The sequence below is a fragment of the Aquarana catesbeiana genome, linkage group LG03 (assembly GCF_042186555.1).
Source record: "Aquarana catesbeiana isolate 2022-GZ linkage group LG03, ASM4218655v1, whole genome shotgun sequence".
NCBI lineage: Eukaryota > Metazoa > Chordata > Amphibia > Anura > Ranidae > Aquarana > Aquarana catesbeiana.
In genome coordinates, this window is record NC_133326.1 from 656,817,527 (window position 1) to 656,843,856 (window position 26,330).

At 44.7% G+C, this 26,330-nt stretch overlaps 2 protein-coding genes across 5 annotated transcripts in view; one reads left to right on the plus strand and one right to left on the minus strand.

The window, feature by feature from the left end:
- The window catches only part of RFX1 (regulatory factor X1), a 66,088-nt gene extending 50,155 nt beyond the window's left edge, over nt 1–15,933 (plus strand). For all 4 annotated transcript variants that reach the window (XM_073622757.1, XM_073622756.1, XM_073622759.1 and 1 more), the window contains 5 exons: nt 252–401; nt 2,784–2,992; nt 3,340–3,493; nt 3,609–3,654; nt 10,276–15,933. In XM_073622757.1, the coding sequence (XP_073478858.1) occupies nt 252–401; nt 2,784–2,992; nt 3,340–3,493; nt 3,609–3,654; nt 10,276–10,427 (711 nt within the window). In that variant the 3' untranslated portion in view covers nt 10,428–15,933. The remainder of the gene's footprint in view (nt 1–251; nt 402–2,783; nt 2,993–3,339; nt 3,494–3,608; nt 3,655–10,275) is intronic.
- A 6,146-nt stretch (nt 15,934–22,079) lies between these two features.
- The window catches only part of DCAF15 (DDB1 and CUL4 associated factor 15), a 39,043-nt gene continuing 34,792 nt past the window's right edge, over nt 22,080–26,330 (minus strand). The window contains exon 13 of the mRNA XM_073622760.1: nt 22,080–22,593. Coding sequence (XP_073478861.1) covers nt 22,538–22,593 — 56 coding nt within the window. The 3' untranslated portion in view covers nt 22,080–22,537. The remainder of the gene's footprint in view (nt 22,594–26,330) is intronic.

Here is a 26,330-nt window from a genome sequence, read left to right on the forward strand (position 1 = left end):
AGTAAGCTGATAGGGGTTCTAGCTCTCCTACTCTACTAAAAGAAACACTTTAATATCTCAGTGATCTGAAGTTTTATATACGGTACTACACTGAATGTACCTGATGTTTCATGTTATTATGTACCTGTATTATTTCTTTTTCCTAATCCTATTTTCTACAGTGCCACTGGAAATGTTGGCACTAAAGTCATAAAAAAAACTATAGCATGCTGAAGCAGTTTTTTTTTCGTCTGTCTTTTCCTATGACCCAGGTTGGTGCTGCAAGTGCATTTGCCCAGACTTTGCGGCGCTATACATCGCTAAATCACCTGGCCCAGGCCGCCCGCGCTGTGCTGCAGAATACCGCTCAGATCAACCAGATGCTAAGCGACCTGAACCGTGTAGATTTCACCAATGTGCAGGTAGCCTCATTTCTGTGTTTTTTGCAATTTTCACCTCTTACTTCTTCTGTCAAGTATTCAGCACTCTCACATCCTTCTGTGTCTTCTCGCAAAGGGAAGTAATGTGTTTCTGATGTGGTTCTCCAAATCTGGAGTGAACGGTCTCCTCTCTCTGCCTGTTATAGACCTCTGTACTAGCCAATTTTCTGGTATTATCCTCCAGCACTGAAGAGCACAGTCTACTCTCTCTGCCACTTGTGTGTCTCTGGGGTTGCCCTCCAGCACTGAAGTATGGTCTCCTCTTACCTCCATCCTATGCCTTCTGTGTGTCTTTGTACAAGCCATGTCTCTGAGGTCGTTCACTAGCATGGACGCACATTGTCGCATCTATCCTCTTCTTGTATACCTCTGTACAAGCCATGTCTCTGTCCTCCAGTACAGAAGAGCACTGCCTCCTTTTCCGCCAACTCTCGCCCATCCACATGTTTGTGTACAAGCCATGTCTCTGGGGTTGTCCTCCAGTACCTAAGAGTCCTGCCACCTCTCCCCCCCACTCTCTGTCTCCTGTGCGTCTTTTGTGCAAGCCATATCTCTGGGGTTGTCCTCCAGCACAGACGGACGCTGTTTCCCTTCTCTGCCTCTTGTATACCAATGTGCAAGTTATGTATCTAATGTTGTCCTCTAGTCCAGAAGAGCACTGCCTTCTCTCCCTCCAACTCTCACCCATCCATGCATCTCTGTACAAGCAATGTCTCAGGGGTTGTCCTCCAGTACTAAAGAGTCCTGCCTCCTCTCCCCCCACGCTTTTTTCTGTGCACCTTTGTACAAGCCATGTTTCTGGGGTTGTCCACCAGCACAGATGGATGCTGTCTCCCCTCTCTGCCTCTTGTAGACCAATGTGCAAGCCGTGTCTTTGGGGTTGTCCACCAGTACAGAAATGCTGTCACTTGTCTCTGTTGTTCTTGAGCACCGAAGCATGCTTTCTCCTCTCTCCTCCTTGTCTTTGTACAAGCCATGTCTCTGGGGTTGTCCTCCAGTACTGAAGAGTCCTACCTCCTCTCCCCCCACTCTCTGTCTCATGTGTGTCAATGTACAAGCCATGTCTCTGGGTTTGTCCTCTAGCACAGACAGGCACTCTCTACTCACTTCTCCACTCTTTGCCTCTTGTGTAATTCTGGTCTTTGACCATCAGCTCTGAAGTGCACTGTCTCCTATGTCTCTGTACAAGCTATGTGTCTGGTTCTCTCCTCCAGCACTGAAGCACTGTCTCCTCTCTATTCTTCCGATATATCCCGTATCTCTGCTGCTCTCCTCCAGCACTGAAGCACTGTCTCCTCTCTATTCTTGCTATACATGCTGTATCTCTGGTGCTCTCCTTCAGAACTGTCTTCCCTCTATTCTTCCTATACATGCCCTACCTCTGGTGCTTTCCTCCAGCACTGAAGCACTGTCTCTTCTCTATTCTTGCTATACATCCGTATCTCTGGTGCTCTCCTCCAACACTGAAGCACTGTCTCATCTCTATTCTATCTATACATCCCGTATCTCTGGTGCTCTCCTCCAGCACTGAAGCACCGTCTCCTCTCTATTCTATGCTGTATCTCTGGTGCTCTCCTCCAGCACTAAAGCACCGTCTCCTCTATATTCTATGCTGTATCTCTGGTGCTCTCCTCCAGCACTGAAGCACCGTCTCCTCTCTATTTTATCTATTCTATGCTGTATCTCTGGTGCTCTCCTCCAGCACTGAAGCACTGTCTTCCCTCTATTCTTCCTATACATGCCGTATCTCTGGTGCTCTCCTCCAACACTGAAGCACTGTCTCATCTCTATTCTATCCATACATCCCGTATCTCTGGTGCTCTCCTCCAGCACTGAAGCACCATCTCCTCTCTATTCTATGCTGTATCTCTGGTGCTCTCCTCCAGCACTGAAGCACCGTCTCCTCTATATTCTATGCTGTATCTCTGGTGCTCTCCTCCAGCACTGAAGCACTGTCTTCCCTCTATTCTTCCTATACATGCCGTATCTCTGGTACTCTCCTCCAGCACTGAAGCACTGTCTTCCCTCTATTCTTCCTATACATCCCGTATCTCTGGTGCTCTCCTCCAGCCCTGAAGCACTGTGTCCTCTATATTCTTCCTATACATCCCATATCTCTGGTGCTCTCCTCCAGCCCTGAAGCACTGTCTCCTCTATATTCTTCCTATACATCCCGTATCTCTGGTGCTCTCCTCCAGCACTGAAGCACTGTCTCCTGTATATTCTTCCTATACATCCTGTATCTCTGTTGCTCTCCTCTAGCACTTAAGTGCACTTTCTCCTCTCTTCCCCCCTGTTTCTGTACAAGCCATGTCTCTGAGGTTGTCCTCTAGCACTGAAGCAAACTGTGTCCTCTCTCCTCAGGAGCAGGCGTCCTGGGTGTGTCGCTGTGCGGATCGCGTTGTCCATCGGCTGGAGCAGGACTTTAAGCTAACGTTACAACAGCAGAGCTCACTGGAGCAGTGGGCCGAGTGGCTGGATAGTGTTGTCTCCCAAGTGCTGAAGCCACATCAAGGATCACCCGGTTTTTCCAAGGCTGCCAAACTCTTCCTCCTCAAGTGGTCCTTCTACAGGTGGGAGATAACCGTTTAAAAATAAGGCATTTGTTTTGTAGAGAGGGGGGAAGGATAGAAGCTCTGACAAGTTTTTTGCTGTCTGGATCCTTGTTGGGCAGATTTATCTGCTTTTCCTGACCCATTGGCACCAGTCACTAAGACTGGAAGTGAGGTTAAATCTCTTCGCTGGTGACACTGTAATAAAAACCTGTTAATTTCCAGACATAATTAAAGGGTTTTTGTTCCTTTCTGAGATTTCCCTTCATTTTCTGTTGTGCTGTAGTTGTGAAGTGTGAGGGAGAGATATGATTGGACACAGAACCAGTCATGTGACGTGACACAGACTCTTCTGTTTTAATTTCCAGCTCGATGGTGATTCGAGATCTCACTCTGCGCAGTGCGGCCAGCTTTGGGTCCTTCCATCTTATCCGCCTGCTGTATGACGAGTACATGTACTATCTGATAGAGCATAGGGTGGCCCAGGCCCGGGGAGAGACCCCCATCGCTGTCATGGGAGAGGTAAGGTCCACAGCTGCTCCGCTCTTAAGCTTCAAATGTTGGTGATCATCATATAAACATATACGCTCCCGTATACCCTCTTCCTTTTACCTAAGAGTAATGTCTTGTTTTTTAGTTTGCAAACGTGAGCAGCTCATCACAACCCATGGATCAGGACAAGGGTAAGTGTGCAACTACTGACAGGAGGAATGGATGACGGTTTCTAAATGAGCTGAGTATATATGTCATGTTAATTCACTGTGGACAGGGCTTTAAAGTGGTGCTAATACCAAATGCAAACATTTATTACTTTGCAGCTTACCAATTCTTAGGTGTGATGTCTGCATTAGTTTTTTTTTTTTTTTTTTTTTTTTTTTTTAGGCTTTCTTTTCTTTATTTTTTTCAAAATTCTTTTTATTGCGTTTGTATAAAAAAAAAGAGATACAAAACAGAGCCAACTGCACATACCCTTTCCTTTATTTTCACCTGTGATCTGGACAGCAATACTTTTTTGTTTTTCAATAGTAATATCTGTCCTGCAGATGTAGCAGTTAGAGAGTTGAGATAACCATTTACCACTGTTAGTACGAGACCTGGGGCTCTCATTGAGAGCCCGGTCTCTGTGCTGGGAGCGTGCTGTGCATTCCTCTCCCAGCACAAACTCTGGTGTGTACAGGCGGCGGGAATGGGTAAAAATCGGAATCCCCAGCAAGTGGCTGGCGATTCCGATTTTTCCACCCCTCCTATCCTGGTGCCCCAAGGTGGCTCCCTAAGCAGCCTTATGCTGGTGCCAGCCCTGATGCTGCTGTCCAAAGGTGTCTCCGTTGCTGTATGCTGCTGTAGGCACTCTAATACATGTGGTGTGTTACTGGCCAGATCACTAGGTGAAGATAGAGGGAAAAGCCTTAAAAAAGAAAACAAATGCCATCAACACATCTAAGGATTTGGGTTTAATACCTCTTTAATGGAAGGTGGGGTGGGGGGCTATTGGGTCAGAGAGGTCTTGGAGCATTTAAGAAATGTTGTTGTGCAGCTTTACTATGTGAGCTCTATGCAGAGCCTGATTGCATATCTAGAATTGTAGGAGAATGTACATATCTGCCTCACAGGATTCTGTGTGTATAATACAGCCTATACAGGGCATAAACATTCATACAATTGTCCCAGAGCTTTCGATGTCCACCTCTTTTATTAAAGAGGAAGTAAACTCCCTTTGTTTGTTTGTACCTATAAGTAAGCCCTATAATAAGACTTACCTATAGGTACTGTAAATATCTCCTGAACTTGCACCGTTTAGGAGATATTTACTGTATACTGCGGCTATTACGTTATCGGTGCATATGCTGTGAAGGAATGCCCGTCCGTGCCGTTTCTTCAAGGCTTGTGCCGTGACTGGTGGCTCCCGGGCGCATGCGCAGAGTGACAGCATCACGGTTCCGGGCCAATCACACCGCCAGAGCCCCCGAACCGGGAAGAAACATGGAGAAGATGTCAGCCGGGTCAGCAGTTTGCGGGCGCCACTGCAGGGCTTCGTTTAAAGGAAAGTATTTCATAATGAGCTAGTATGCGATGCATACTAGCTCATTATGCCTTTGTCTTACAGGTTTTATTCTTTTTTTAATGGGGGTTTATAACCTCTTTAAGGGAGAAGTACGGCCAAAGCTCTTTTGGCCTTACTTCTCCTGGAGTGCATTTTGTCCTGCACCCCTGTGACCCGAATTCAGCCGACTGACAGTCACTGTCTCTCTGCTCACTGGAGACTGAGAACTGAGCGATCAGCGTTCTTTGATTGCTCAGTTTCCAGTCTTAGAGGTGGTGGTTTATTCAGCATATTTAAAGCCTCATAACTGCCCTTCAACACCTACCATAAATATAACATAGGGAAGTTCTTGTGGACTGGTGGAGATAGTGGATTGATAGGACTATTTTTTTTTTTTTACTAGGCTGGTAGGGCACTGTGGTATATCTGATATTAATGGGCAGCTGAGCCTTTAAGCAACCACAGTAACCCTCAGTATTATTCCATGCCTTTAGGTTGAGGTATGTGGCCAGAATACTGACCCTACCTTATACACATCTCCACTCAGACAGAAAGACTGACCAACAGCAGCTAAAGACATATTTGCTGTCTGGTTGCTATCTCCCTGTAATGAAGGCAGTTGAATTTTTGTGCCACCATTTTGGATTCATGCACTATTTCCGCATTGCCCTAGAAGGTTATACACCTGGCATTTTTGATGACTTCCTTCCATTTCCTAAATCGTGGGTTTTAGATAGTCATGCAAAAAAAGCGAACGGCTAATTCACACTATATGTGGTGACTAACGTTTTACTGCATTGTAAAATGTCTGCCACCGCAGGGCCACACCAGAAACAATTGTGTCCTATATTTCCCATTCACACTGCAACGCAGCCTAGTGTTACGTGATAAAATGCAGACATGCTACATTTTATCGCAGCGCCCTGGGCCAAATTGCACTGCAATGTCTGGCAAAGCTGCCCGACATTGCAGTGAATAAAGTATAAAAAGAAGAAAGAGCAGTGCGATGTGAATAATCAGGCATCACACTGCCCCCTAGTGCAGAGGAAATGCAGAGCAGCTGGAACGACGGTTCCTATTGCTCTGTGACTTCATGGAGGGGCAGTGTGAATTGGCCCTAAGATTTTAAGGTCATGGTGGGTTTGGTGCTTGGGTTTAGCGCTCTTGCTGGCGTTTTTCTATTGATATTTCCCACGTAAAAACCAATCTTACAGTACAAGTACAGTGCTGTGAAAAAGTATTTGCTCCCTTCCTGATTTTTTTTGTTGTATATTTGTCACACTTAAATGACTCAGCTCATCAAACTAATTTTAATATTACACAAAGATAACCCGAGTAAATATAAAATGCAGATGGTTTCATTTATTAAGGCAAAAAAGCTGTCCAAACCTGCCTGGCTTTATGTGAAAAATTAATTGCCCCCTAAACCTAATAACTGGTTGTGCCACCCTTGGCGGCAACAACAACAATCAAGCGTTTGCGATAACTGGCAATGAGTCTTTTACATCGCTGTGGAGCAATTTTGGCCCACTCTTCTTTGTAGAATTGTTTTAATTCAGCCACATTGGAGGGTTTTCCAGCATGAACGGCTTGTGTAAGGTCATGATACAGCATCTTAAGTCCGGGCTTTGACTAGGCCACTCCAAAACCTAAATTTTGCTTTGTTTGAACCATTTGGAGGTGGACTTGCTGTTGTGTTTCGGATTATTGTCCTGTTGCATAACTCAAGTGCACTTGAGCTTGAGGTCACAAACTGATGGCCGGACATTCTCCTTTAGGATTTTCTGGTAGAGCGCAGAATTCATGGTTCCATCAATTATGGTAAGTCGTCCAGGTCCTGAAGCTGCAAAGCACCCCCAGACCATCACACTACCACCACTATGTCTGACTGTTGGTATGATGTCCTTGTTATGAAATGCTGTATTAGTTTTATGCCAGATGTAATGGGACACACACCTTCCAAAAGTAATATTTTTGTCTCATCAGTACACAGAATATTTGCCTAAAAGTCTTGGGGATAATCAAGATGTTTTTTGCTAAATGTGAGATGAGCCTTTGTGTTCTTTTTGGTCAGCAGTGGCTTTGGCCTTGGAACTCTCCCATGGACGCCATTTTTGCATTTTTGTCTTTCTTATTGTTAAATCATCAACATTGACCTTACCTGAGGCAAGTGAGTCCTGCAGGTCATTAGGTGTTGTTCTGGATTCTTTTATGACCTCCTGGATGAGTCGTCGTCATGCTCTTGGAGTAATTTTTGTAGGTCGACCACTCCTGGGAAGGTTCACCACTGTTCCAAGTTTTCCCAATTTGTGGACAATGGCTCTCCTCGTGGTTCAGCCTTAGAAATGGCTTTGTAACCCTTTCCAGACTGATGTATGTCAATTACTTTCTCATTTTTTCTTGAATTTTTATAGATCGTGGCATGCTGTGTTACTCTTTGAGATCTTTTAGCGCGCTTTACTTTGTCAGACAGCTTCTATTTAAGTGATTTTTTTTTTTATTCAACAGGTCTGGCAGTAATCAGGCCTGGGTGTGGCAAATGAAATTTAACTCAGCTTTTCAAAAAATTGTGGTTAATCATAGTTCCATTATGATTCAGCATGGGAGGGGGCAAATACTTTTTTTTTTATAAATTATTTATATAAGAAAGAGGGACATGCGGAAATACAGAGACCACAATGGTGTGTATCAAAATAAAGTAGAACATAGTCAATAGTCCATACATCACAATGTAAGAAAAAATGGTCATCCATCAGAAGGGAATCACATTGAGCTTCAAGGGACCTGGAGTCCTCTGTACCCCGCATGGCCATTTTCCATGGCGGTCGCCGTTTTAAGGAATAGGACTAAAGCCAGATACCAACCAGCTCTAAAGTTGCGGCACTCTTATACTTTGTAGGAAAAACTGGAAGAAGAAGAAAGAGAGGAGAAAAACAAAAGGGGGGAGGGAAGGAGGGGAAGGGATAATACCACCATCCAGTCATACCAACTCCGTCTGGGGAGCCTCCAAAGTCGTCCCACTTCAGGGAAGCTAAAGCCGTCAGCTTTCCGTACTCCTCAGAGTAGATGAACTCGTGCCAGTGAAACTATTTTTTGGAAAATGTCTCACTTAGGCACTTTTCTGTAGCCACCAAGTCCTCCATTGTGTGAATGTCCGCAACTTTCCTCAACCAGACGGCCACCGACGGTGGCTGTGTCTGCTTCCAGCACAGGGGGGTGCAGCCTTTTGCCGCAGTGAGCAGGATAGGCAATATGGATCTCCTATAGATCTTACTAGGAGCAATTACATTTTTTCACATAGGGCCAGGCAGCTTTTTTCCCTTAATAAATGAAATAATAATTTAAAAACTGCATCTTGGCTTTACTCTGGTTATCTTTGTGTAATATTAAAATTTGTTTAATGATCTGAATCATTTATGTGGGAGAAATATGCAAAAAAAAAAAAAAATCAGGAAGTTGGCAAATACTTTTTCACAGCACTGTATACATCAGGTTGTTTTCTGTTATGAATATAAAAATGGCAGCACACAGTGCTGTTCACACAGGAACGGTAGCGCTTTGTTGTGTTAAAAAATGAAACAGCATGTTGTTTCCATGAGCCATCGACACTTGTCAGCCACCTCCATTGATTTCAGTGGTATTGCTCTAAAACTGCACCTATAATATTTATGTTGTGTTAATTACGCATTTATATAGTGTTAGCTGGGCATTGGGGGAGAGGCAGTGGAGGTTCCTGTATCCCAGAATGCACTGGGAGATAGAGAACTAGGACAGAGAGCTTCCAGTCACTTCCTGTTTGTACAGAGCACCATTTGCTTCTGTGTGCGGCCAAAAGAATCAAGCCAGCCAGCAATACTGACAGTGCCAGGCAGGTGTAGAGGCATTGAGTATTGTTGTGACAAAGCTTTTTGTTTCAGCAAAGCTGAGCTCAACCAAGCCAAGTGTCAAAAAGGTCAAAGCATATGAATACATCTTGCAGAGAATTCACAAATATGTCTGCTATCACTCCACAATCTAACCACTCCAAATGTGGATCATGTCCTCTACATCACTCAGTGCTGGGACAAGGTCATCTAGAGCCTAGGGCAAGCACACTAAATACCCCCCCCCCCCCCAAAAAAAAGGAGTAGCACTAATCTGAATGCTCACCCCCTAAGAATACATTTATAAAAACCCTCTCTCTCCCCATAGGCCCCCAGCACAACCCCCCCCTCCACAAAAACAAAATCCCCCAAATTTTCCCTCCAAGTACAAATCCCTTCCCTTCCAGCACAAAGTCCCCTCCCCCAATCCCCCATCCTAGCACAAATCGCTCCCACAAATCCCCCCTCTTAGCATAAATCCTCTTCCCCCATCCCCCTTTCCAACACAAATACCCCCAACTCACCACTCTTAACACACCTCCCGAAATTTGCCCTCCTAGAACAATTCTCGCCTCCCATATCCCCCCCCCCCCAAATTTCCCTGTGGTGCACCCCCACCTCACATGATACCAGAATGCCCAGGGCAGCTGCCCCTCCTGCCCACCCCTTGTCCAGGCCCTGATATCACTTCCCACTATCAAAGCAACACTTATTGAGAATTCTTGAAGCTTTTTAAATGCTTCATAAACGCAACAAAAACACAACAAATTATAAATGCTATAGGATACTTGATCAAATTACAGTGCCCTTAGGTGGTAATGGGGCACCCATAGTATAAATGTGCCACATTCTAGATAATCTTGAGATAATTGGAAGTTGGAATAATGGACTTTAAAGGCACGTATAAAAAAATAATACGTTTTATTGATCTACATTAAAATGAATAACATCATACAAAAACAATAACGTCATAAAAAATGGGTAGGACTACATGTGGTTCCCCTGGAGGGTATAATAAATAGTACTTCCTGTGTGGCAATAATTGAGATATGCCCACACAGATACTGCCACACAGGAAGTACTATTTATTATACCCTCCAGGGGAACCACATGTAGTCCTACCCATTTTTTATGACGTTATTGTTTTTGTATGATGTTATTCATTTTAATGTAGATCAATAAAATGTATTATTTTTTATACGTGCCTTTAAAGTCCATTATTCCAACTTCCAATTATCTCATAAATGCTATAGGAGCATTCATGAGCATTGCTTCGTTCTTCATAATCAACACACGTGTGAATGAGCTGTAATAAAGAATACAATCTATTATTTTTTTTAAAAGGTATATAAAAAAAGTTCTACATGTTCATTTTTGTCTATTTAATTCTACCTGGCCAGATGAGGAAGAGGAAGAAGATGATGAGAGTGATGAGGAAGTAACCCATGAGCTTTCACTAAATATCGATTCCTCCAGCTCCCTCGAGCCACCGAGCAAGCTAGCACGTACGGACTCGCAGGGGATCTTTGTGCAGGTCCCGTCCACTACCTAATCAGCACCTGATTGGCCAACGCTACACCAGAGCCTTCTGGGAAGCACATGGATTGGACGGGGGAGGGGGATATTACCTCCGTACCAACAAAATCCCCACAATGCACTATTTATGAGATCATTACTACAAGGATAAGGGCTCTTGTACCAGTAAGACCTGGCTGTGTCCTCTATACCAGTCACCGATGACCACTATATGTGTATGTATATAATCAACTCTATATACATACAACTCCTCCCACAAAGCACAGACTGCAAGGAAAGCTAATTGTATATATCAGTATACTGTCCATTGTGCTGCTGTGCATTCAACATGTGTACATAGCTCGGCGAGCTTAATGCAAGCTTATCTTGTGCGTGTCTATATGTATATTCATATTCTATATATAGAGTAAATGTATTTTAAAATGCAGAAGTCCTGCCCTCATGAAATCCTGCAAAATTTTGGAAAATCTAGGTCCATCAGTCTTAAACAAGAACCCGTATTGTGCCAGCCGGGTAAATTCTCTGTGCCATGACAAGTGTACGGGGAGGTCGTAATTAAAACGTTCAGTGTGCCGTACACCAAGATCTGACAGAAGGATCCCTCTGAAAGCTTATTGATAAGGGAAAATAGAATGGTTTTTGGTATGTTTTAAAAAAAAAAAAACGGTTTGAAATCTTGATGTTTTGTATAACTTTTATATTTATTTTTAGAGAAAGTTAATATTGGTTACAGACTGCATGCATGACACAGTTTGCATATCATGCAGGGGTGTCTAACAGAAACCCCAGCATTGCCAACATGTTGGCAGAACTGTATTTCGTCTAACGAACATGACGTAAAACTAAGGCCGGCCCTAACGGAGTGAATTTCTTTCCTGCAACCAGGTTGCAGGAAAGAAATTTGCTTGATTCCCCCATCAACACAGACAGTGTTGATACAGGAATCTCTCCTGCCGGTCCATTGTCTTCTGCTGGCGGGGGGAAGCAGTCCCCACCAGGAAAAAACAGTGATTACCACTAGCGGCTATAGCAACCGCTACCGATAACCGCAAGAGAATCCAGAAGGTTGGTTGGTACCCAAGTTGATTGATCAATCAACTGGGTACATTGAGCCTGCCCATTAATGGTTCGAATCGATTCGAACTGTGCATGGTCGGCCTAACGCATGCAAAGGTTCAATTGGAAGTTGAACCCTGGGCTGCTTGCTTGTTGCAAGACAGTGAGGTCTCAACTTGAGTAACGTCAGGGTCCTGGGGCTATTCTGCAACTTAGGCTTTAGGAGAAAGGCAGCTGACGTCTAAAGCAGGCATATTGCTGCATCCATTAGCAAGTTAAATATAATGGAGGAAAGAGGTGATCTGTTCAGGTCATAAGGTAAGAACAACTCTTACCAGCACCCCATGGATCCATAGTCCAAAAGTTTATGAAAATGATCACATCACAAGTGCAGGTCAGGGGGGCCACACAGGACCTCTTTGTCATGCATGATGAAGGTCATGTCACACTGTGATTCAGCCACTAGTAAGCTGTCACCAGTGGCTGAACTGCCAGAGGTACAACAGACACAATCCCAAATTGCATCTGTTGGTGGAAACACTGCAAAATCGTAAGGCCTGTTTCACACGGGTTCAGCTTGTATAAGAGCAGTGTGAACAGCAAGCTTTGACAAATCATTTGCAGAGCTTTCAGCAAGCTTTATTGAAGCTTTTAAAGTACCATTCAGCTCCAGTTTGTAAATGTTGAACACAGATCCTAATACGGGGTGCTGATTGCCACTTTAAGCAAGCTGCTAGCAGGCTTCTGCACAAATTGAGGCTGGATTCACACGTGTGGTGCGAATTCCAGCTCCGTTTTCTCTGCAAAGAGAAAAAGCAGCTGTTCATTGATTCCTCTCCGTTGTATCTGCGGATCAGCTGAGCAGGGAGAGGGGGGAGGTGTAGTGAGGAGGGGGAGAGAATTCTTGTTCTTGCGAATCAGATGCGTTCCCATAGAAGATTATGCGCCTGCAATTTGCACTGCAATGCCCAGAAAACGCACGCGTTTTTTGGGTAATGCAGAGTGCAAATGCAACGCACATATGTGAACCAGCCTCATTAAAATTAACGGATTTTAAAATGTCCTGCGAATTGGAATGCAGTGTAAGCCAATTCGCATAGGTGTGAGTTCGCGGTACCTGTCGCTGGGTTCCCGCTGTGTGTGTGATCACAGCGGAAGCAGGTCGCCGGCGGCGTGCGTGCCCCAGACCCGGAGGTGTCCGATCACATACTGGGTACATGTCTGCACCTATCAGCACTCCCATTAGGATCTGTGATCAACATGTACAAACTGGAGCTGAATGGTACATTAAGGGCCCTTTCACACTGGGGCGGGGGCAACGGCGGTAAAGCGCCACTATTGTTAGCGGCGCTTTACCGTCGGTATTTGCCCGCTAGCGGGGCAGTTTTACCCCCCACTAGCGGTCGAGAAAGGGTTAAAAACCACCGCAAAGCCCCTCTGCAGAGGCGCTTTGCCGGCGGTATAGCTGCGCTGTCCCATTAATTTCAATGGACAGGAGCGGTGTATACACCACTCTTTCACCGCTCCGAAGATGTAGCTAGCAGGACTTTTTTCCCGTCCTGCTAGCGCACCGGTCTAGTGTGAAAACCCTCGGGGCTTTCACACTGGAGAGACAACAGCGGCTGTTTCGGGTCGGTTTGCAGGCGCTATTTTTAGCGCAATAGCGCCTGCAAACCGCCCCAGTGTGAAAGGGGCCTACAAGCTTCAACAAAGCTTTGTGCAGTGGTGTACTAAAGCACTGATATTGTGTGTAATGAATCAATATTAGGAAAAACCCAAATAATCAAGCCGCAACCATTCTAAAAGTGATCTGACACCTCTATAGTAAATGATAAAACAAATAATAGTGCGCTATAAATTAATTTCCTAATATCTGCACAAACTCCAAAACAAGCAGTGGAAAATAAGTGATAAATAAAAGTGCTGAGTGCTAAAAACAAATAATGTAAAAGCAGCAATAAGCACATAAAAAAAAATCATCAAAAAAAACCCATCAATAAATGCTCTTGTTCAATCACCAGTGATAGGGCATAGTAGACTCACCTACACCATAATGGATATAGCCAGGTTCAATATAGGTCCCAAAGTGTACCATATATATGGAAAACCAAACCAGTTTCTGGGTGTAGTAAAATCACTTTCAGCGGGCTACACAGCCTGGATCACACACTGCTGCCGACTCCCGCTCCGCCACTTAAATCCTCCGATTATGGTGTTTCATTCATAAAATAAGAGAAATTCATCATTGCGCAATGATCAGCATAGAGCACATCAACAGCATGAAAAGCACAGGTGGATCCACTCACAGCGCTGTTTACCAAAGAAGTACATGTGAGTGGATCCACCTTTGCTTTTCATGCTGTTGATGTGTTCTATGCTGATTTGGCCTGAAATTGGAGCTGTGAGTGGCCTTGCAAGCAGCACCCAGCTTGATAATATATATATATATATATATCGACTGATCTGGGTGGAAATTTAACGGGTGGACAGTAGCTGCAGATGCAGTCACATTTGGCAGTGCCCCTGTATTTAGACAGCTGCCTGATTACAATAGCTAGCATTGGAGACTCTTCTAACCACGGCGTTAGCATGAATGGGGAGAATCAATTGATTCCAGTTTTTTCAACCCATGGCCATGATTGATGCCTTTAAAAAAGAACATTGTTGTAGTCTTAGCAGCCCTTTGTCTTAATCTTTTAAGCTGGCCATAGATGGAGCGATTTTGGTTGCAGGAAAGAAAATCGCTTGCTTCCCTAATCAACACAGTCAGTGTTGATGGGGGAATCCACCCCACAGAGCTATTGTGTCCTCCTGCCAGGAGAACACAGTGATTACTGCTAGCAGATGCAATACCCGTAGGAAATAATCGCATGTAAAATTTGACAGGCTGGTTGTACCCAAGTTGATAGATCAACTTGGGTACATTCAACCTGCCCATAGATGGTTCAAATCTCGGCCGGTCCCTGCTGAACCACCCGAGATTCAAACCGTCTATGGCCGGCTTTAAGGCTGAGTAACAGACGTCTAGTACTTGTTACTTCTTTTTACCTCCATGTTTTATATCTATTCAATAAATTACAGTTTTTGATACTTTCAAACTAGTGTTTACTGTCATTCAATAAGCCCCAATTCTTTCTTGTCCCCTTCTGTTTGGGATGTATTGTATTTAGAGTAACAGACGTGACCTGATGGTTTAGTGCAGGGGTCTCAAAACTTTCTAAACAAAGGGCCGGTTTATTGTCCTTCAGACTCTAGGAGGGCCGGACTTTGACCAGTGGGATTAAAATTTTCCTGGCATCAGTGGGAGTAAATATCACCACATTTGGTATTGGAGGAGGAATAGTGGCCCATCATGGTCACCATAGGGAGGAATAGGGACCCGTTACTTTTGTCAGTGGGAGAAATAGTGCCCCGTTGTCAGTGTCAGATGGCAGAGTAGTGTCATCAGTGGGAGGAATAGTGCTCCAAGGGCCGGATAAAGGCAAGCAAAAGGCCGCATCCGGCCCCCGGGCCACAGTTTGGAGACCAATGGTTTAGCGAATAAGATACTTCTGAATAGGAGCCATTCATCGTGATAATTCCAGTTGTCTGCATTCAGAACTAGCCGTTCTCTGCTGATTAAAAGAACAGTCACAGATGTGAAGTACTGAGATTTTCTTAAATCAGTTTAGCTTTAAAAGGAAGGTAACATAGTAAGTACATGCATTCTATGTCCTATGGTTGGGGAATTTAGTAACAGTGTGTGGTTCTTGGTGTGACATTGTCATTGTCACCAACATGTCGGAATAATCCTCGTTTTGATCTCATAATGAAGACCTACACCTATTCATAATATGATCCTTCTGTTAGATCTTAATTTGCGACACTTTGAAGGCCTAATTATGACTGACATGTACATTTGTACACACGGGGCACATGTTGTTCCTGTGGCCAAATTTCCCCTCCAGTAGGTGTGATCAAAACTGGAGCCGAGCCCCCCCTCCCTACTCCTTGCCGAGCTACAAATCAAGGCTTGCTGGGTATGTAGTTCCTCAGGGCCTGGAGGTCCAGCAACGGCCTACCTCTAATCTAAAGCTACAGTCTATTGCCTTAAACCGCCCCATCAACAGCAGAGCGACTCCCGGCTCTGACTGCTTCTTCTGTGCTTCTGTCTGTGCTAAAAAATGACTAATCGTTCATCTGTTGGATATTGTGATGTCGCAGTGGGAAGCCTCTGTGCTCTGCCCCACCTTATGGCCTTACCTGTCTCTTAATTGTCAGACCTGTGATGATGGTTAGTCTGTATGAGGGAATACGTTGTATTTTGTATACATGAAATCTCTTTAAATCTTCATTTTTGTCTGGATGTTGCGTGAAGGACGAGATGATCAAGCAGAGGGGGAAACAGCAAGCAAACCATTTTCTAACTTTTTGTAATATTTCTTAAATGCACAATAAATTTTTGCGGTGTTCTGTATGTTACTTAACAAGCTTGTTCATTATCAGGATTTATGAATGTGTTTTTTTTTTTTTTTTATTGAAAGTTTTAAAAGGTAGTACAGAGAAAAAGCCCACACGGGGCCAAAACGGTGGCAGACCGTAGGGCGCCTGCCACACAAACCATAAAACTTTGTGGAAAACAAGACTGCAACGGCCTATGTGTGTGTGGCTCACACTATCATCTTAAAGGGGTTGTAAACCTTCGTGTTGTTTCATTAAGGTGAAAAATCACCTGGCAGTGACCAGCCCCCCCCCCCCCCCCCCCCCCCCATTTTACTTACCTGAGCCCCGTATTTCTGTTGGCGGAGATGCACTCTCCCCCTCTCGTCCCGGGTCTTGATTGGATAGATTGATAGCAGTGTAGCCATTGGCTCCCACTGCTGTCAATCAAATCCAATGACACGAGCGCCAGTGTAGCGGGGCAGAGTCTGGCCTTCGTGTCTATGGACGCAAATGCTGGACTCGGGAGTACGCCCGCAAGGTAATCCCCCCGGGAGAGCGCTTCTCCTAGGGGGTTATCTGATGTGGGGAGGAGCCACCGGGGGACCACAGAAGAAGAGGTTCGGGGCCACTCTGTGCAAAATGAGCTGCACAGTGGAGGTAAGTATGATATGTTTGTTATTTAAAAAAAAAAAAAGAACCCTTACAATCACTTTAAGGAATCAGAAGAGAAGAGATACCACCCCCTGTTCAGAAATCTCCCCTCCCACATTCTAAGCAGCATGAAACGTGGAGTGGCATCACTTAAGGGCCATAAACACAGGCCCAATATCGGGCAGTATCAGCCAGTTCAATAGAAACCCTACATTTGGCTTCTGTGTACAGCAGCCAGTCGAAGGGGCATGACCAAAAAAAAAAAGTCTGCCGATTCGGCACCCAATCAGCGCTCTCAGCCGATATAGTTGAGAGCCCTGACTAGTGTGTGTGTTCTGATGGGGGGAGAAGAGGTAATCCCCATCAGGACACAATAGCCCCAGTGGGGGAGATCAATGTACTAACATTGCATAGTTAGTACAGTGGCTCCTCTCGCACTTTTCAGTTTTTTTTTTATTCAGCCCACTGGGTTTAATGAAAAAAAAATGGATAGGGTGTACTAGGCTTTAGTTAAAAGTATCCTACATTCGCGCCATGGAATCATCGTGAAGGACCCGATTTGGACCACACGTTGTCAAACTTTTTAGGGTAACCCATTTGCAGTAGGTGTCTCTATACAAAGGCTGAGGTGTTTTGACCAGCTGTTTCCAAAACTCGATTGTTGGAGGATTGGGCTTTTCTATGTAAGGGTGTTGGCCTTCCTAGTTTAAAATAAGAGAAGCCACTGTAGGGATTAGATCCTCAACCAAGCCCAACATACAGACACATAGTGGGGGGGAGGAACTCCCGAGACAGCGTCGATAACACTGACTCCCAATATTGTGCAATGGCAGGACAAGTCCAGAAGATATGAGTGAAATCTCCCAAGGGGTGACAACAATTTTGAGGGTTATTCAGATCCACTTTATGAACTCTGTAGGGGTGAAGTATGCTCTGTGTACTATTTTATAAATCTTTTTAATAACTAAATGTAACTTGTTAATGGAAAATAATCAAACTTTTACCACTCAAATCCATCAAAAAAAAATTGTTGGCAGACACTCCCCAACTTATGCAGTTGTTCTATTTGGTTTTAAAGCAGAACTAAACCTACAATTGAAAAAATTGGAGCAAGCAGTTCTTTACCGCAGAAGAGACATGCAATCTGCCTACTATCAGATCAGAGTGCTTTTTTGCACTGTGGCTGTGCCAGAATGCCTGACTCCCATAAGCGTTTGCAGGATCAGGTCATCCTCCGCTGGCAAAGCAAGAGGCCAAAAACCCAGCCCCCCGAAGCAGCCTGGGGAGAAGAAGACAGCGATCAATAGGGGATATAACATTGCAACACTGAAGGTGGAGGAGAGTATCTTGCGGAGTTTAGTTCCAATTTAGACTGGTCATAAATCTGAGGAATTCCAACTGAGCACATAATGAAAAAGGTATAAAAGCAAAAGCATGTCCATGCCTAAATGGTTGAAAGTGTAACTTGATGACCAGAGAACCAGCTTAGAAGGCTTAGGTGTCCCTACTCCAGGAGCAGGTGGGGAAAACTGTAAGGGGACTTAGCCAACGTTCCTCTAAACTTCTTTTGCTGAGGCAGGTGGACGCTCTGCCCTTCAGCGATATCCTTGAAGACAATGTCATAGGTAGGTCCAAAAAGAAATCATCCATTGAAGACCAAGTGGGTAAGGGACCCCTTGAATTCAGTGTCCACATTCCTGACTTTATCCAAAGTGCCATTCACTTTACTTACAGAATGTTACCTACAGAATGCAGAGTTCAGGGGTGCGTTATGTACAGGGTGCAGGGGTGGGCTATGCACAGTGTTCAACACCAACCCTAAGTGGCAACGTGGATCGAGAGCAGAGGGCGATAGCCAGAGGTGGCAGAATGGAGTTCCCCCACGATTCAGCTGCAAAACTGGTTGGGACAGCCACATGACAAGACCTGGTGGGGCCTTGTGTTTTACATATGTGCCATAGAGGAATAACTTGAAGAGCAGTTGTAATGGGAAAGTCTTTGCAGCTGTAGGAACTCTGAAAGACCTGGGGACAACAGGGTAACACTCTAGATGCAGGATAGTATATGCTACAGCTATAAAGAACAAAAACAAGCTCCTAAATCTAGGGCAGTGGCAGAAGATTGTGCTTCCTCAAAGATAGTCTTGTCAGAGACTAAAGGGACCCAGAAACAATTCACAAACTTGTCATTGCAACAGAGGGGCTGGCTGCCTCCAAGGCTGTGTAGATTACCAATGGACTCTGCAGACAATGCCGCAGGAGTAGGCTTAGAGCCTCAGTGGTCAAGACCAGCAAGGAACCGGGTGAATGTGGTCAGACTTTCAGCTGCTTTATCAGGAGTAGTTGAGGATTCTGATGAGAAGGTAGACCTTACAATTAGTATAACAGGATTCCAGACATCAGTACCTTCGAAAAGCACAGAACAAATTTCCCTAGAACCGTTAGGGGAGTGTGAGGTGGGGTCCCCCATTAGGGTGAGACCGCCTTCCTCTGTGGCTCAGTATGTAAGTGTTCTGGCTGTATATGGAAGTAAGGCAACTAAGCTCAGGGTACAAGGCAAAGCCTCAGGTACTAACAAAGCCAGACAGCTGGCAGACGGTGAGGATCAGAAGGCCTCAGGTGACCAAGCCATTGCAAACAGGCAGGTGGAGCTGACCAAAGATCAGAGTTCCACACGGCTCTTTGCACAGCAGCAGAGAGATATTTCCTTGATGCTGGATGGTGGTAAAGAGCGTGGAGAGCGTGAAACACTGTCCAGCGGATGGCGTCAGCAATCAGTCCCTTATTGTTAACCCCTTTCCCTAGTGGAGACCAACTGACAGCGGGAACTATAAAAGGTGCCCAGCAATCTAAGCGAAGTAGTTCCTGTTGCTCAGCCCAGTCAATTTACAGTCTTCAGAGATAGGGCAAGTGCTGTAGCAATGGCAAAGGCTCTTGACCTGAAAAGCACTGTACAGCCAACTTGTTACCTGAACGGGGTCTGAAACTCGCTCTACGTGGAACCCATTTCCAATTCCAGGCTGGACTGGACTCTGCAGCGGTCAGTCCAACAGGGTCTGATAATGGCATTCCAAAAGCCACGCTCATAATGACTGGCTCTGGAAGTGATACACAGGAGAACCTTAATTAAAGAGAAATGTGCTAAACAAAAATAAGACTTTTCCCAGCAAAGCTGAAGAAATGACATCTATCCTCATAGGACACTAGCAAAACACCGAGGCATCCCCCAACCCCACAGGCATGTATGCTAGCCCCACTCCCTAGCCACCTCCCTGCACTGCTGTAACTAATAAAAGGAGAGCTTACAGGTATGGGGGAATCACATGATCTATTCTACGCGACAGTGCTCGGTCTTAGCGGCCAATCACCACCAGGCCCAAACATTGTCATGTGGGGGGATGCCAAGAAGTTTAGACAGACAGGGATGCTGCAGCAGGGAAATGGCAAGGGAGAGTGTGGCTAGGGGTGTGTAATAATATAAATATATACATATACACACACATATATATATATATATACACACACACACACAGTATCTCACAAAAGTGAGTACACCCCTTACATTTTTGTAAATATTTTCTTCTATCTTTTCATGTGACAACACTGAAGAAATGACACTTTTCTACAATGTATAGTGAGTGTACAGCTTGTATAACAGTGTAAATTTGCTGTCCCCTCAAAATAACTCAACACACAGCCATTAATGTCTAATCTGCTGGCAACAAAAGTGAGTACACCCCTAAGTGAAAATGTCCAAATTGGGCCCAAAGTGTCAATATTTTGTGTGGCCACCATTTTCCAGCACTGCCTTAACCCTCTTGGACATGGAGTTCACCAGAGCTTCACAGGTTGCCACTGGAGTCCTCTTCCACTCCTCCATGACAACATCACGGAGCTGGTGGATGTTAGAGACCTTGCACTCCTCCACCTTCCATTTGAGGATGCCCCACAGATGCTCAATAGGGTTTAGGTCTGGAGACATGCTTGGCCAGCCCATTACCTTTACCCTCAGCTTCTTCAGCAAGGCAGTGGTCGTCTTGGAGGTGTGTTTGGGGTCATTATGTTGGAATACTGCCCTGCGGCCAGTCGATGAAGGGAAGGGATCATGCTCTGCTTCGGTATGTCACAGTACATGTTGGCATTCATGGTTCCCTAAATAAATTGTAGCTCCCCAGTGCCGGCAGCACTCATGCAGACCCAGACCATGATACTCCCACCACCATGCTTGACTGTAGGCAAGACACACTTGTCTTTGTACTCCTCACCTGGTTGCCGCCACACATTCTTGACACCATCTGAACCAAATAAGTTTATCTTGGTCTCATCAGACCACAGGACATGGTTCCAGTAATCTATGTCCTTAGTCTGCTTGTCTTCAGCAAACTGTTTTCGGTTTTCTTGTGCATCATCTTTAGAAGAGGCTTCCTTCTGGGACGACAGCCATGCAGACCAATTTGATGCAGTGTATGGTCTGAGCAGTGACAGGCTGACCCCCCACCCCTTCAACCTCTGCAGCAATGCTGGCAGCACTCATACATCTATTTCCCAAAGACAACCTCTGGATATGACGCTGAGCACATGCACTCAACTTCTTTGGTCGACCATGGCGAGGCCTGTTCTGAGTGGAACCTGTCCTGTCAAACAGCTGTATGGTCTGGGCCACTGTGCTGTAGCTCAGTTTCAGGGTCTTGGCAATCTTCCTATAGCCTAGGCCATCTTTATGTAGAACAACAATTCTTTTTTTTTTTTAGATCCTCAGAGAGGTGCCATGTTTAACTTCCAGTGACCAGTAAGAGAGAGTGAGAGCGATAACACCAAATTTAACACACCTGCTCCCCATTCACATCTGAGACCTTGTAACACTAACAAGTCACATGACACCAGGGAGGGAAAATGGCGAATTGGGCGCAATTTGGACATTTTCACTTAGGGGTGTACCCACTTTTGTTGCCAGCGGTTTAGACATTAATGGCTGTGTGTTGAGTTATTTTGAGGGGACAGCAAATTTACTGTTATACAAGCTGTACACTCACTACTTTACATTGTAGCAAAGTGTAATTTCTTCAGTGTTGTGACATGAAAAGATATAATAAAATATTTACAAAAATGTTAGGGGTGTACTTACTTTTGTGAGATACTGTAAATTTATATACAGAGTAACGCGGTTAACGAGCGTTTGGCAAACCGAGCACTGTATTTCTAAAAGCCCTAGCTCGGTTTGCGAGTGATGTCTCGCAAAACTAGCAGGATTCAGGCCAAAAGCGGTGTGCAGTACCGCTTTTGGCCTGAGGTGGGGGGCGCTGGAGCTGAGCAGAGCTGAAAGTCGCCGTTCGGAAAAAAAAAAAAATCAACTTCCAGGTTTTATTATTAAAGCTTAATTGAAGAAGCTGAAGTTAGAAGCTGATTGGCTACCATGCAGAGTAGCACCAGATTTGCACTCTCCAGTTTTAGTAAATCAACCCCTGTGTATTAAGGAAAACTATAAGGCTAATGTTTAATAAGATAATCCTGCTAACAGAAAATAAAACCCATCCACAAATTGCTCATAAACTGAAATACTGATTTATTTTCACAAAAATGAACAGTTACATATAGTGAAAAAAAAAAAATTCTAGAGAATACACTTTATATACACAATTACATACACATGCTCTTGAAAAATGACTGCTCCTGTCCGGACAGAAAAAAAAAAAAAAAAAAAAAAAATTTAAAATTAAAATGGATGCTGTGGTGATCTGTCCCCTGCAGCGAGAGGAATGCTTGTCACCTCAGCGGGGAATGTCACAGACCTCTAAAACGCAAGTCCACCTATCCTGCTACAGGACACGGTACCTTTCTTCATAATAGCCGTAATGGGTGCCCCCCCCCACTCAGTGGCCACTAGATGGCAGAACAACAACACAGAACTGCTATGAAGCTTCAATCCACAGGATCCCTTTATCCAGGTGCACAGAGACACATGTGCTGAGGTAGTGTTCAGGTCTCTGGGGAAGCCAGATTACAGCACGATCCATGTGTAGCGAACGTTGTCAGCCAAAACCTTGAGTGAGCAACCTGCAGACAAATAAACCAGTGTGTCAAACAACGGTGATATGTGACCATTACAATAGGAACAACCCAGGACAAAAAACAAGGAAAGAAGCCATTTCAGTCTTTTGGGGTTGTGTCATCTTCATCCTTGTGCCACCACTTGTGTGAATAAGTGGCAAATATGAATGCCAGCCCTTGAACTGGCACCTATAAAAACCAAAGTCAGCAATGACAGCTTTGTCTCTCTATCCCTTTTCAATCTGATCATCCACATGTAGAATCCAATGAAGAAAACAGCAATGTGAAATAACCGCAGTTGGAAACTGCATTGTAGCAATCGCACTACTGATCTCATTAGAAAAAGAGCAATGCGATGGCCGACTCAGACAATAGGGGTGCTGAAATTAATCGCTGCATCGCGATTCGGGTGTCCCCGATGCGGCATCGATGCGTAAGGACCGGAAAATCGATGTTCGGTGACGTCATTACTAGCCCCGCCCCTCCCGGGAAAGCGCTCCGAGCGGATTTTTAAAAAGACTTTATTTTAATTAATGTTATATTACAATAGATGCTGTGCCCCCGCTGTATGTGCTTTTTTAAAAAAAATGTCGCTTTATACCGAATTTCGCCGTAGTATTACGATCATGTGACTCCCGGCCCGTCCCTCCCCTCTCCACTCTGCTCTTCCCTCTCCGCTCTCCTCTTCCGTCTCCTGAGTCCTGACGTCAGCGGGGATTTCTCAGTCCCGCCCGCATCTCTTCTGATACGATAACTATAGTCAGCGGGCGGGACTGAGAATTCCCCGTTGACGTCAGGACTCAGGAGACACGTGAGAGGAGAGGAGAGAGGAGAGCGGAGAGGGGCGGGACGGGACAAGCCGGGAGTCACATGATCGTACTACTATGGAGAAATTCAGTATGAGGTGACATTGGTTTTTTAAAAGCACATACAGCGGGGGCACAGCATCTATTGTAATATAACATTAATTAAAATAAAGTAATTGTGGGGGGTTAGTGATGGCTGCATTGTTTGGGCATAGATGGCTGAGTTTGACAGGCACAAGTGGCTGCGTTTGGGCACAGGTGGCTGCGTTTGACGGGCACAGGTGGCTGCGTTTGACGGGCACAAGTGACTGCGTTTGACGGGCACAAGTGGCTGCGTTTGACGGGCACAGGTGGCTGCGTTTGACGGGCACAGGTGGCTGCGTTTGACGGGCACAGGTGGCTGCGTTTGACGGGCACAGGTGGCTGCGTTTGACGGGCACAGGTGGCTGCGTTTGGGCGGCACAAGTGGCTGCGTTTGGGCGGCACAAGTGGCTGCGTTTGGGCGGCACAAGTGGCTGCATTTGACGGGCACAGATGGCTGCGTTTGACGGGCACAGGTGGCTGCGTTTGACGGGCACAAGTGGCTGCGTTTGACGGGCACAAGTGGCTGCGTTTGACGGGCACAAGTGGCTGCGTTTGACGGGCACAAGTGGCTGCGTTTGACGGGCACAAGTGGCTGCGTTTGACGGGCACAAGTGGCTGCGTTTGACGGGCACAAGTGGCTGCGTTTGACGGGCACAAGTGGCTGCGTTTGACGGCACAAGTGGCTGCGTTTGACGGGCACAAGTGGCTGCGTTTGATGGGGGAGGTTCAGTATTTTTCAGTTTGTTTTCGCTCGTCGGTAATCGTGATGCATCGCGGAATCGAATCGAATCGTTGAGCAGATAATCGTAATCGAATCGAATCGTGAGACCAGTGAAGATGCGCACCCCTAGACAACAATATGAAATATTTTGGATGTGCAAATCCACAAACTACTTAACCACTTCGAAGCTCATTTGAGAATAGGCTGGGCGTGACCTTCGTTATTTCGGGGAGGACGTCCTCCCAGATCGGGCCGCGCTGCAGCGCAATCTGTCACTGGCTGTGTCCACCGATGACTAATCAGTGTACTGGCTCGCTGTCAGTACCATGTATCACTGACCAATCACATCACATTACAATTGTAAACAATGAATGGCGTTGATTCATGCCATTGTGTACAATTGTATTGCTAGCTGTGATTGGTCACAGTGATCACAATCACAGACCATCTGTGCCATGTGATTAGCTGTGGTCAATCACAGCTAATCACAATACACACTGAATGAATCAATTTCATTCAGTAAAAATGGTTGCTTACAACAGCGAAATTCACTGGTATAAGTAATGATGTGTAAAGAAAAAAAAAAAAAAATCCTGATTACTTCCCCAGAGTAGTACACAAGGTTACTATGCTAACACTGTATTGCTCTCGTCACAGTGAAAAAATTAAATTTATATTATATATACCATATATATACATATATACACACATATATACACATACACACTATATATATATAATTTTTTTACACTGTCACCAGTCTTATTACAGCCACACCAGTTATGTGATGACAGTGTACTGCACTGGTGATAGTATGTAAAAAAAAAAAAATAATAATAATAATTGTGAAATGTTTTTATTCCTTCATTTTCCAAAACATTGTGACAAAAAAACAAAACAAAAAAAAACAAAAAAATTGCAACTTCAAAACAACTCGGCATGCCTCTTACTTAATACCTTGGACTGTCTACTTTCCAAAAAGGGGTCATTTGGGGGGGTATTTGTACTGTCCTGGCATTTTCAGGCCTCAAGAATTGAGATAGGCCATCACTACATCAAGATTGATCGATTTTCAGATGTTTCCTACAGACCTAATAAAACACTGTTTGGGGCTATTTGCACGAAAGAAATGTAGCAGAATACAGTTTGGCCTAAATTTATGAAGAAAGATTTGTAAAAGTTTTATAACAGAAATGAAGAAAAACATGTTTTCTTTTTCCATAATGTTCGGTCTTTTTTCATTTGTTTAGTAAAAAAAAAAAAAAATAATAATAATAATAATAATACACAACTCAGTGTTGATTAAATATTACCAAAAGAAAGCTCTATTTGTCTGAAAACAATAATTAAAATGTCATATGACCGCATAATTGTCAAAGTGTGGGAGCGCTGAAAGCTGAAAATTGGCCTGGGCAGCAAGGGGGTGAAAATGGCCAGTGTTGAAGTGGTTAAAGAGACAATCACATTGTCTATTCAGTGTAAAGAGTTTTATGAATGCAACTGCCTCTACCCACTTCTATTCACCTTCTTCCAAGCTTCCCCACCACTCTTTTACACCATCTGAGCCGTCACAAATTACCAGCGTTTCCAGATTTGACATGGAGTTTTGGAAAAACAGAGCAGCAGGGAGCAGAGGAAAGATGAGTGTAAATGGGTCAGGCGGGGTAAGCCTCCAAGAGACTGCCAATTTATCTTGAATAGACAAAAGAAACCTACTGTGTAAATCTTAATTGGCCTATTTATAAAGCTTGAGTTGTTATTTTACTGGTTTGTCCCCTCAAGGGACATATATTCACTTTCAGTTCTTTTTTTGTTGTTGTTGTTGATCAGCCAGACTTACAGAGATGACAAGAAATAGAAAAACACAAACCATTGCAAAGCAACAAGCAAACTTCTGCATTTGCATTGAGCAAATGTGACTGGTGTAGAATTTTGAACAGGCTAATCTTCGCATTATATGGGGTCGCTATACCAACCAATAACACAAAGCTTCAGCCAGACACACTATATTACCAAAAGTATTGGGACACCTGCCTCTACACACATGAACTATAATGGCATCCCAGTCTAAAGGCATGTACACACGGTCAGAAAATCTGAAAATAAATTTCGTCCGGTGAACGATCTGCCAA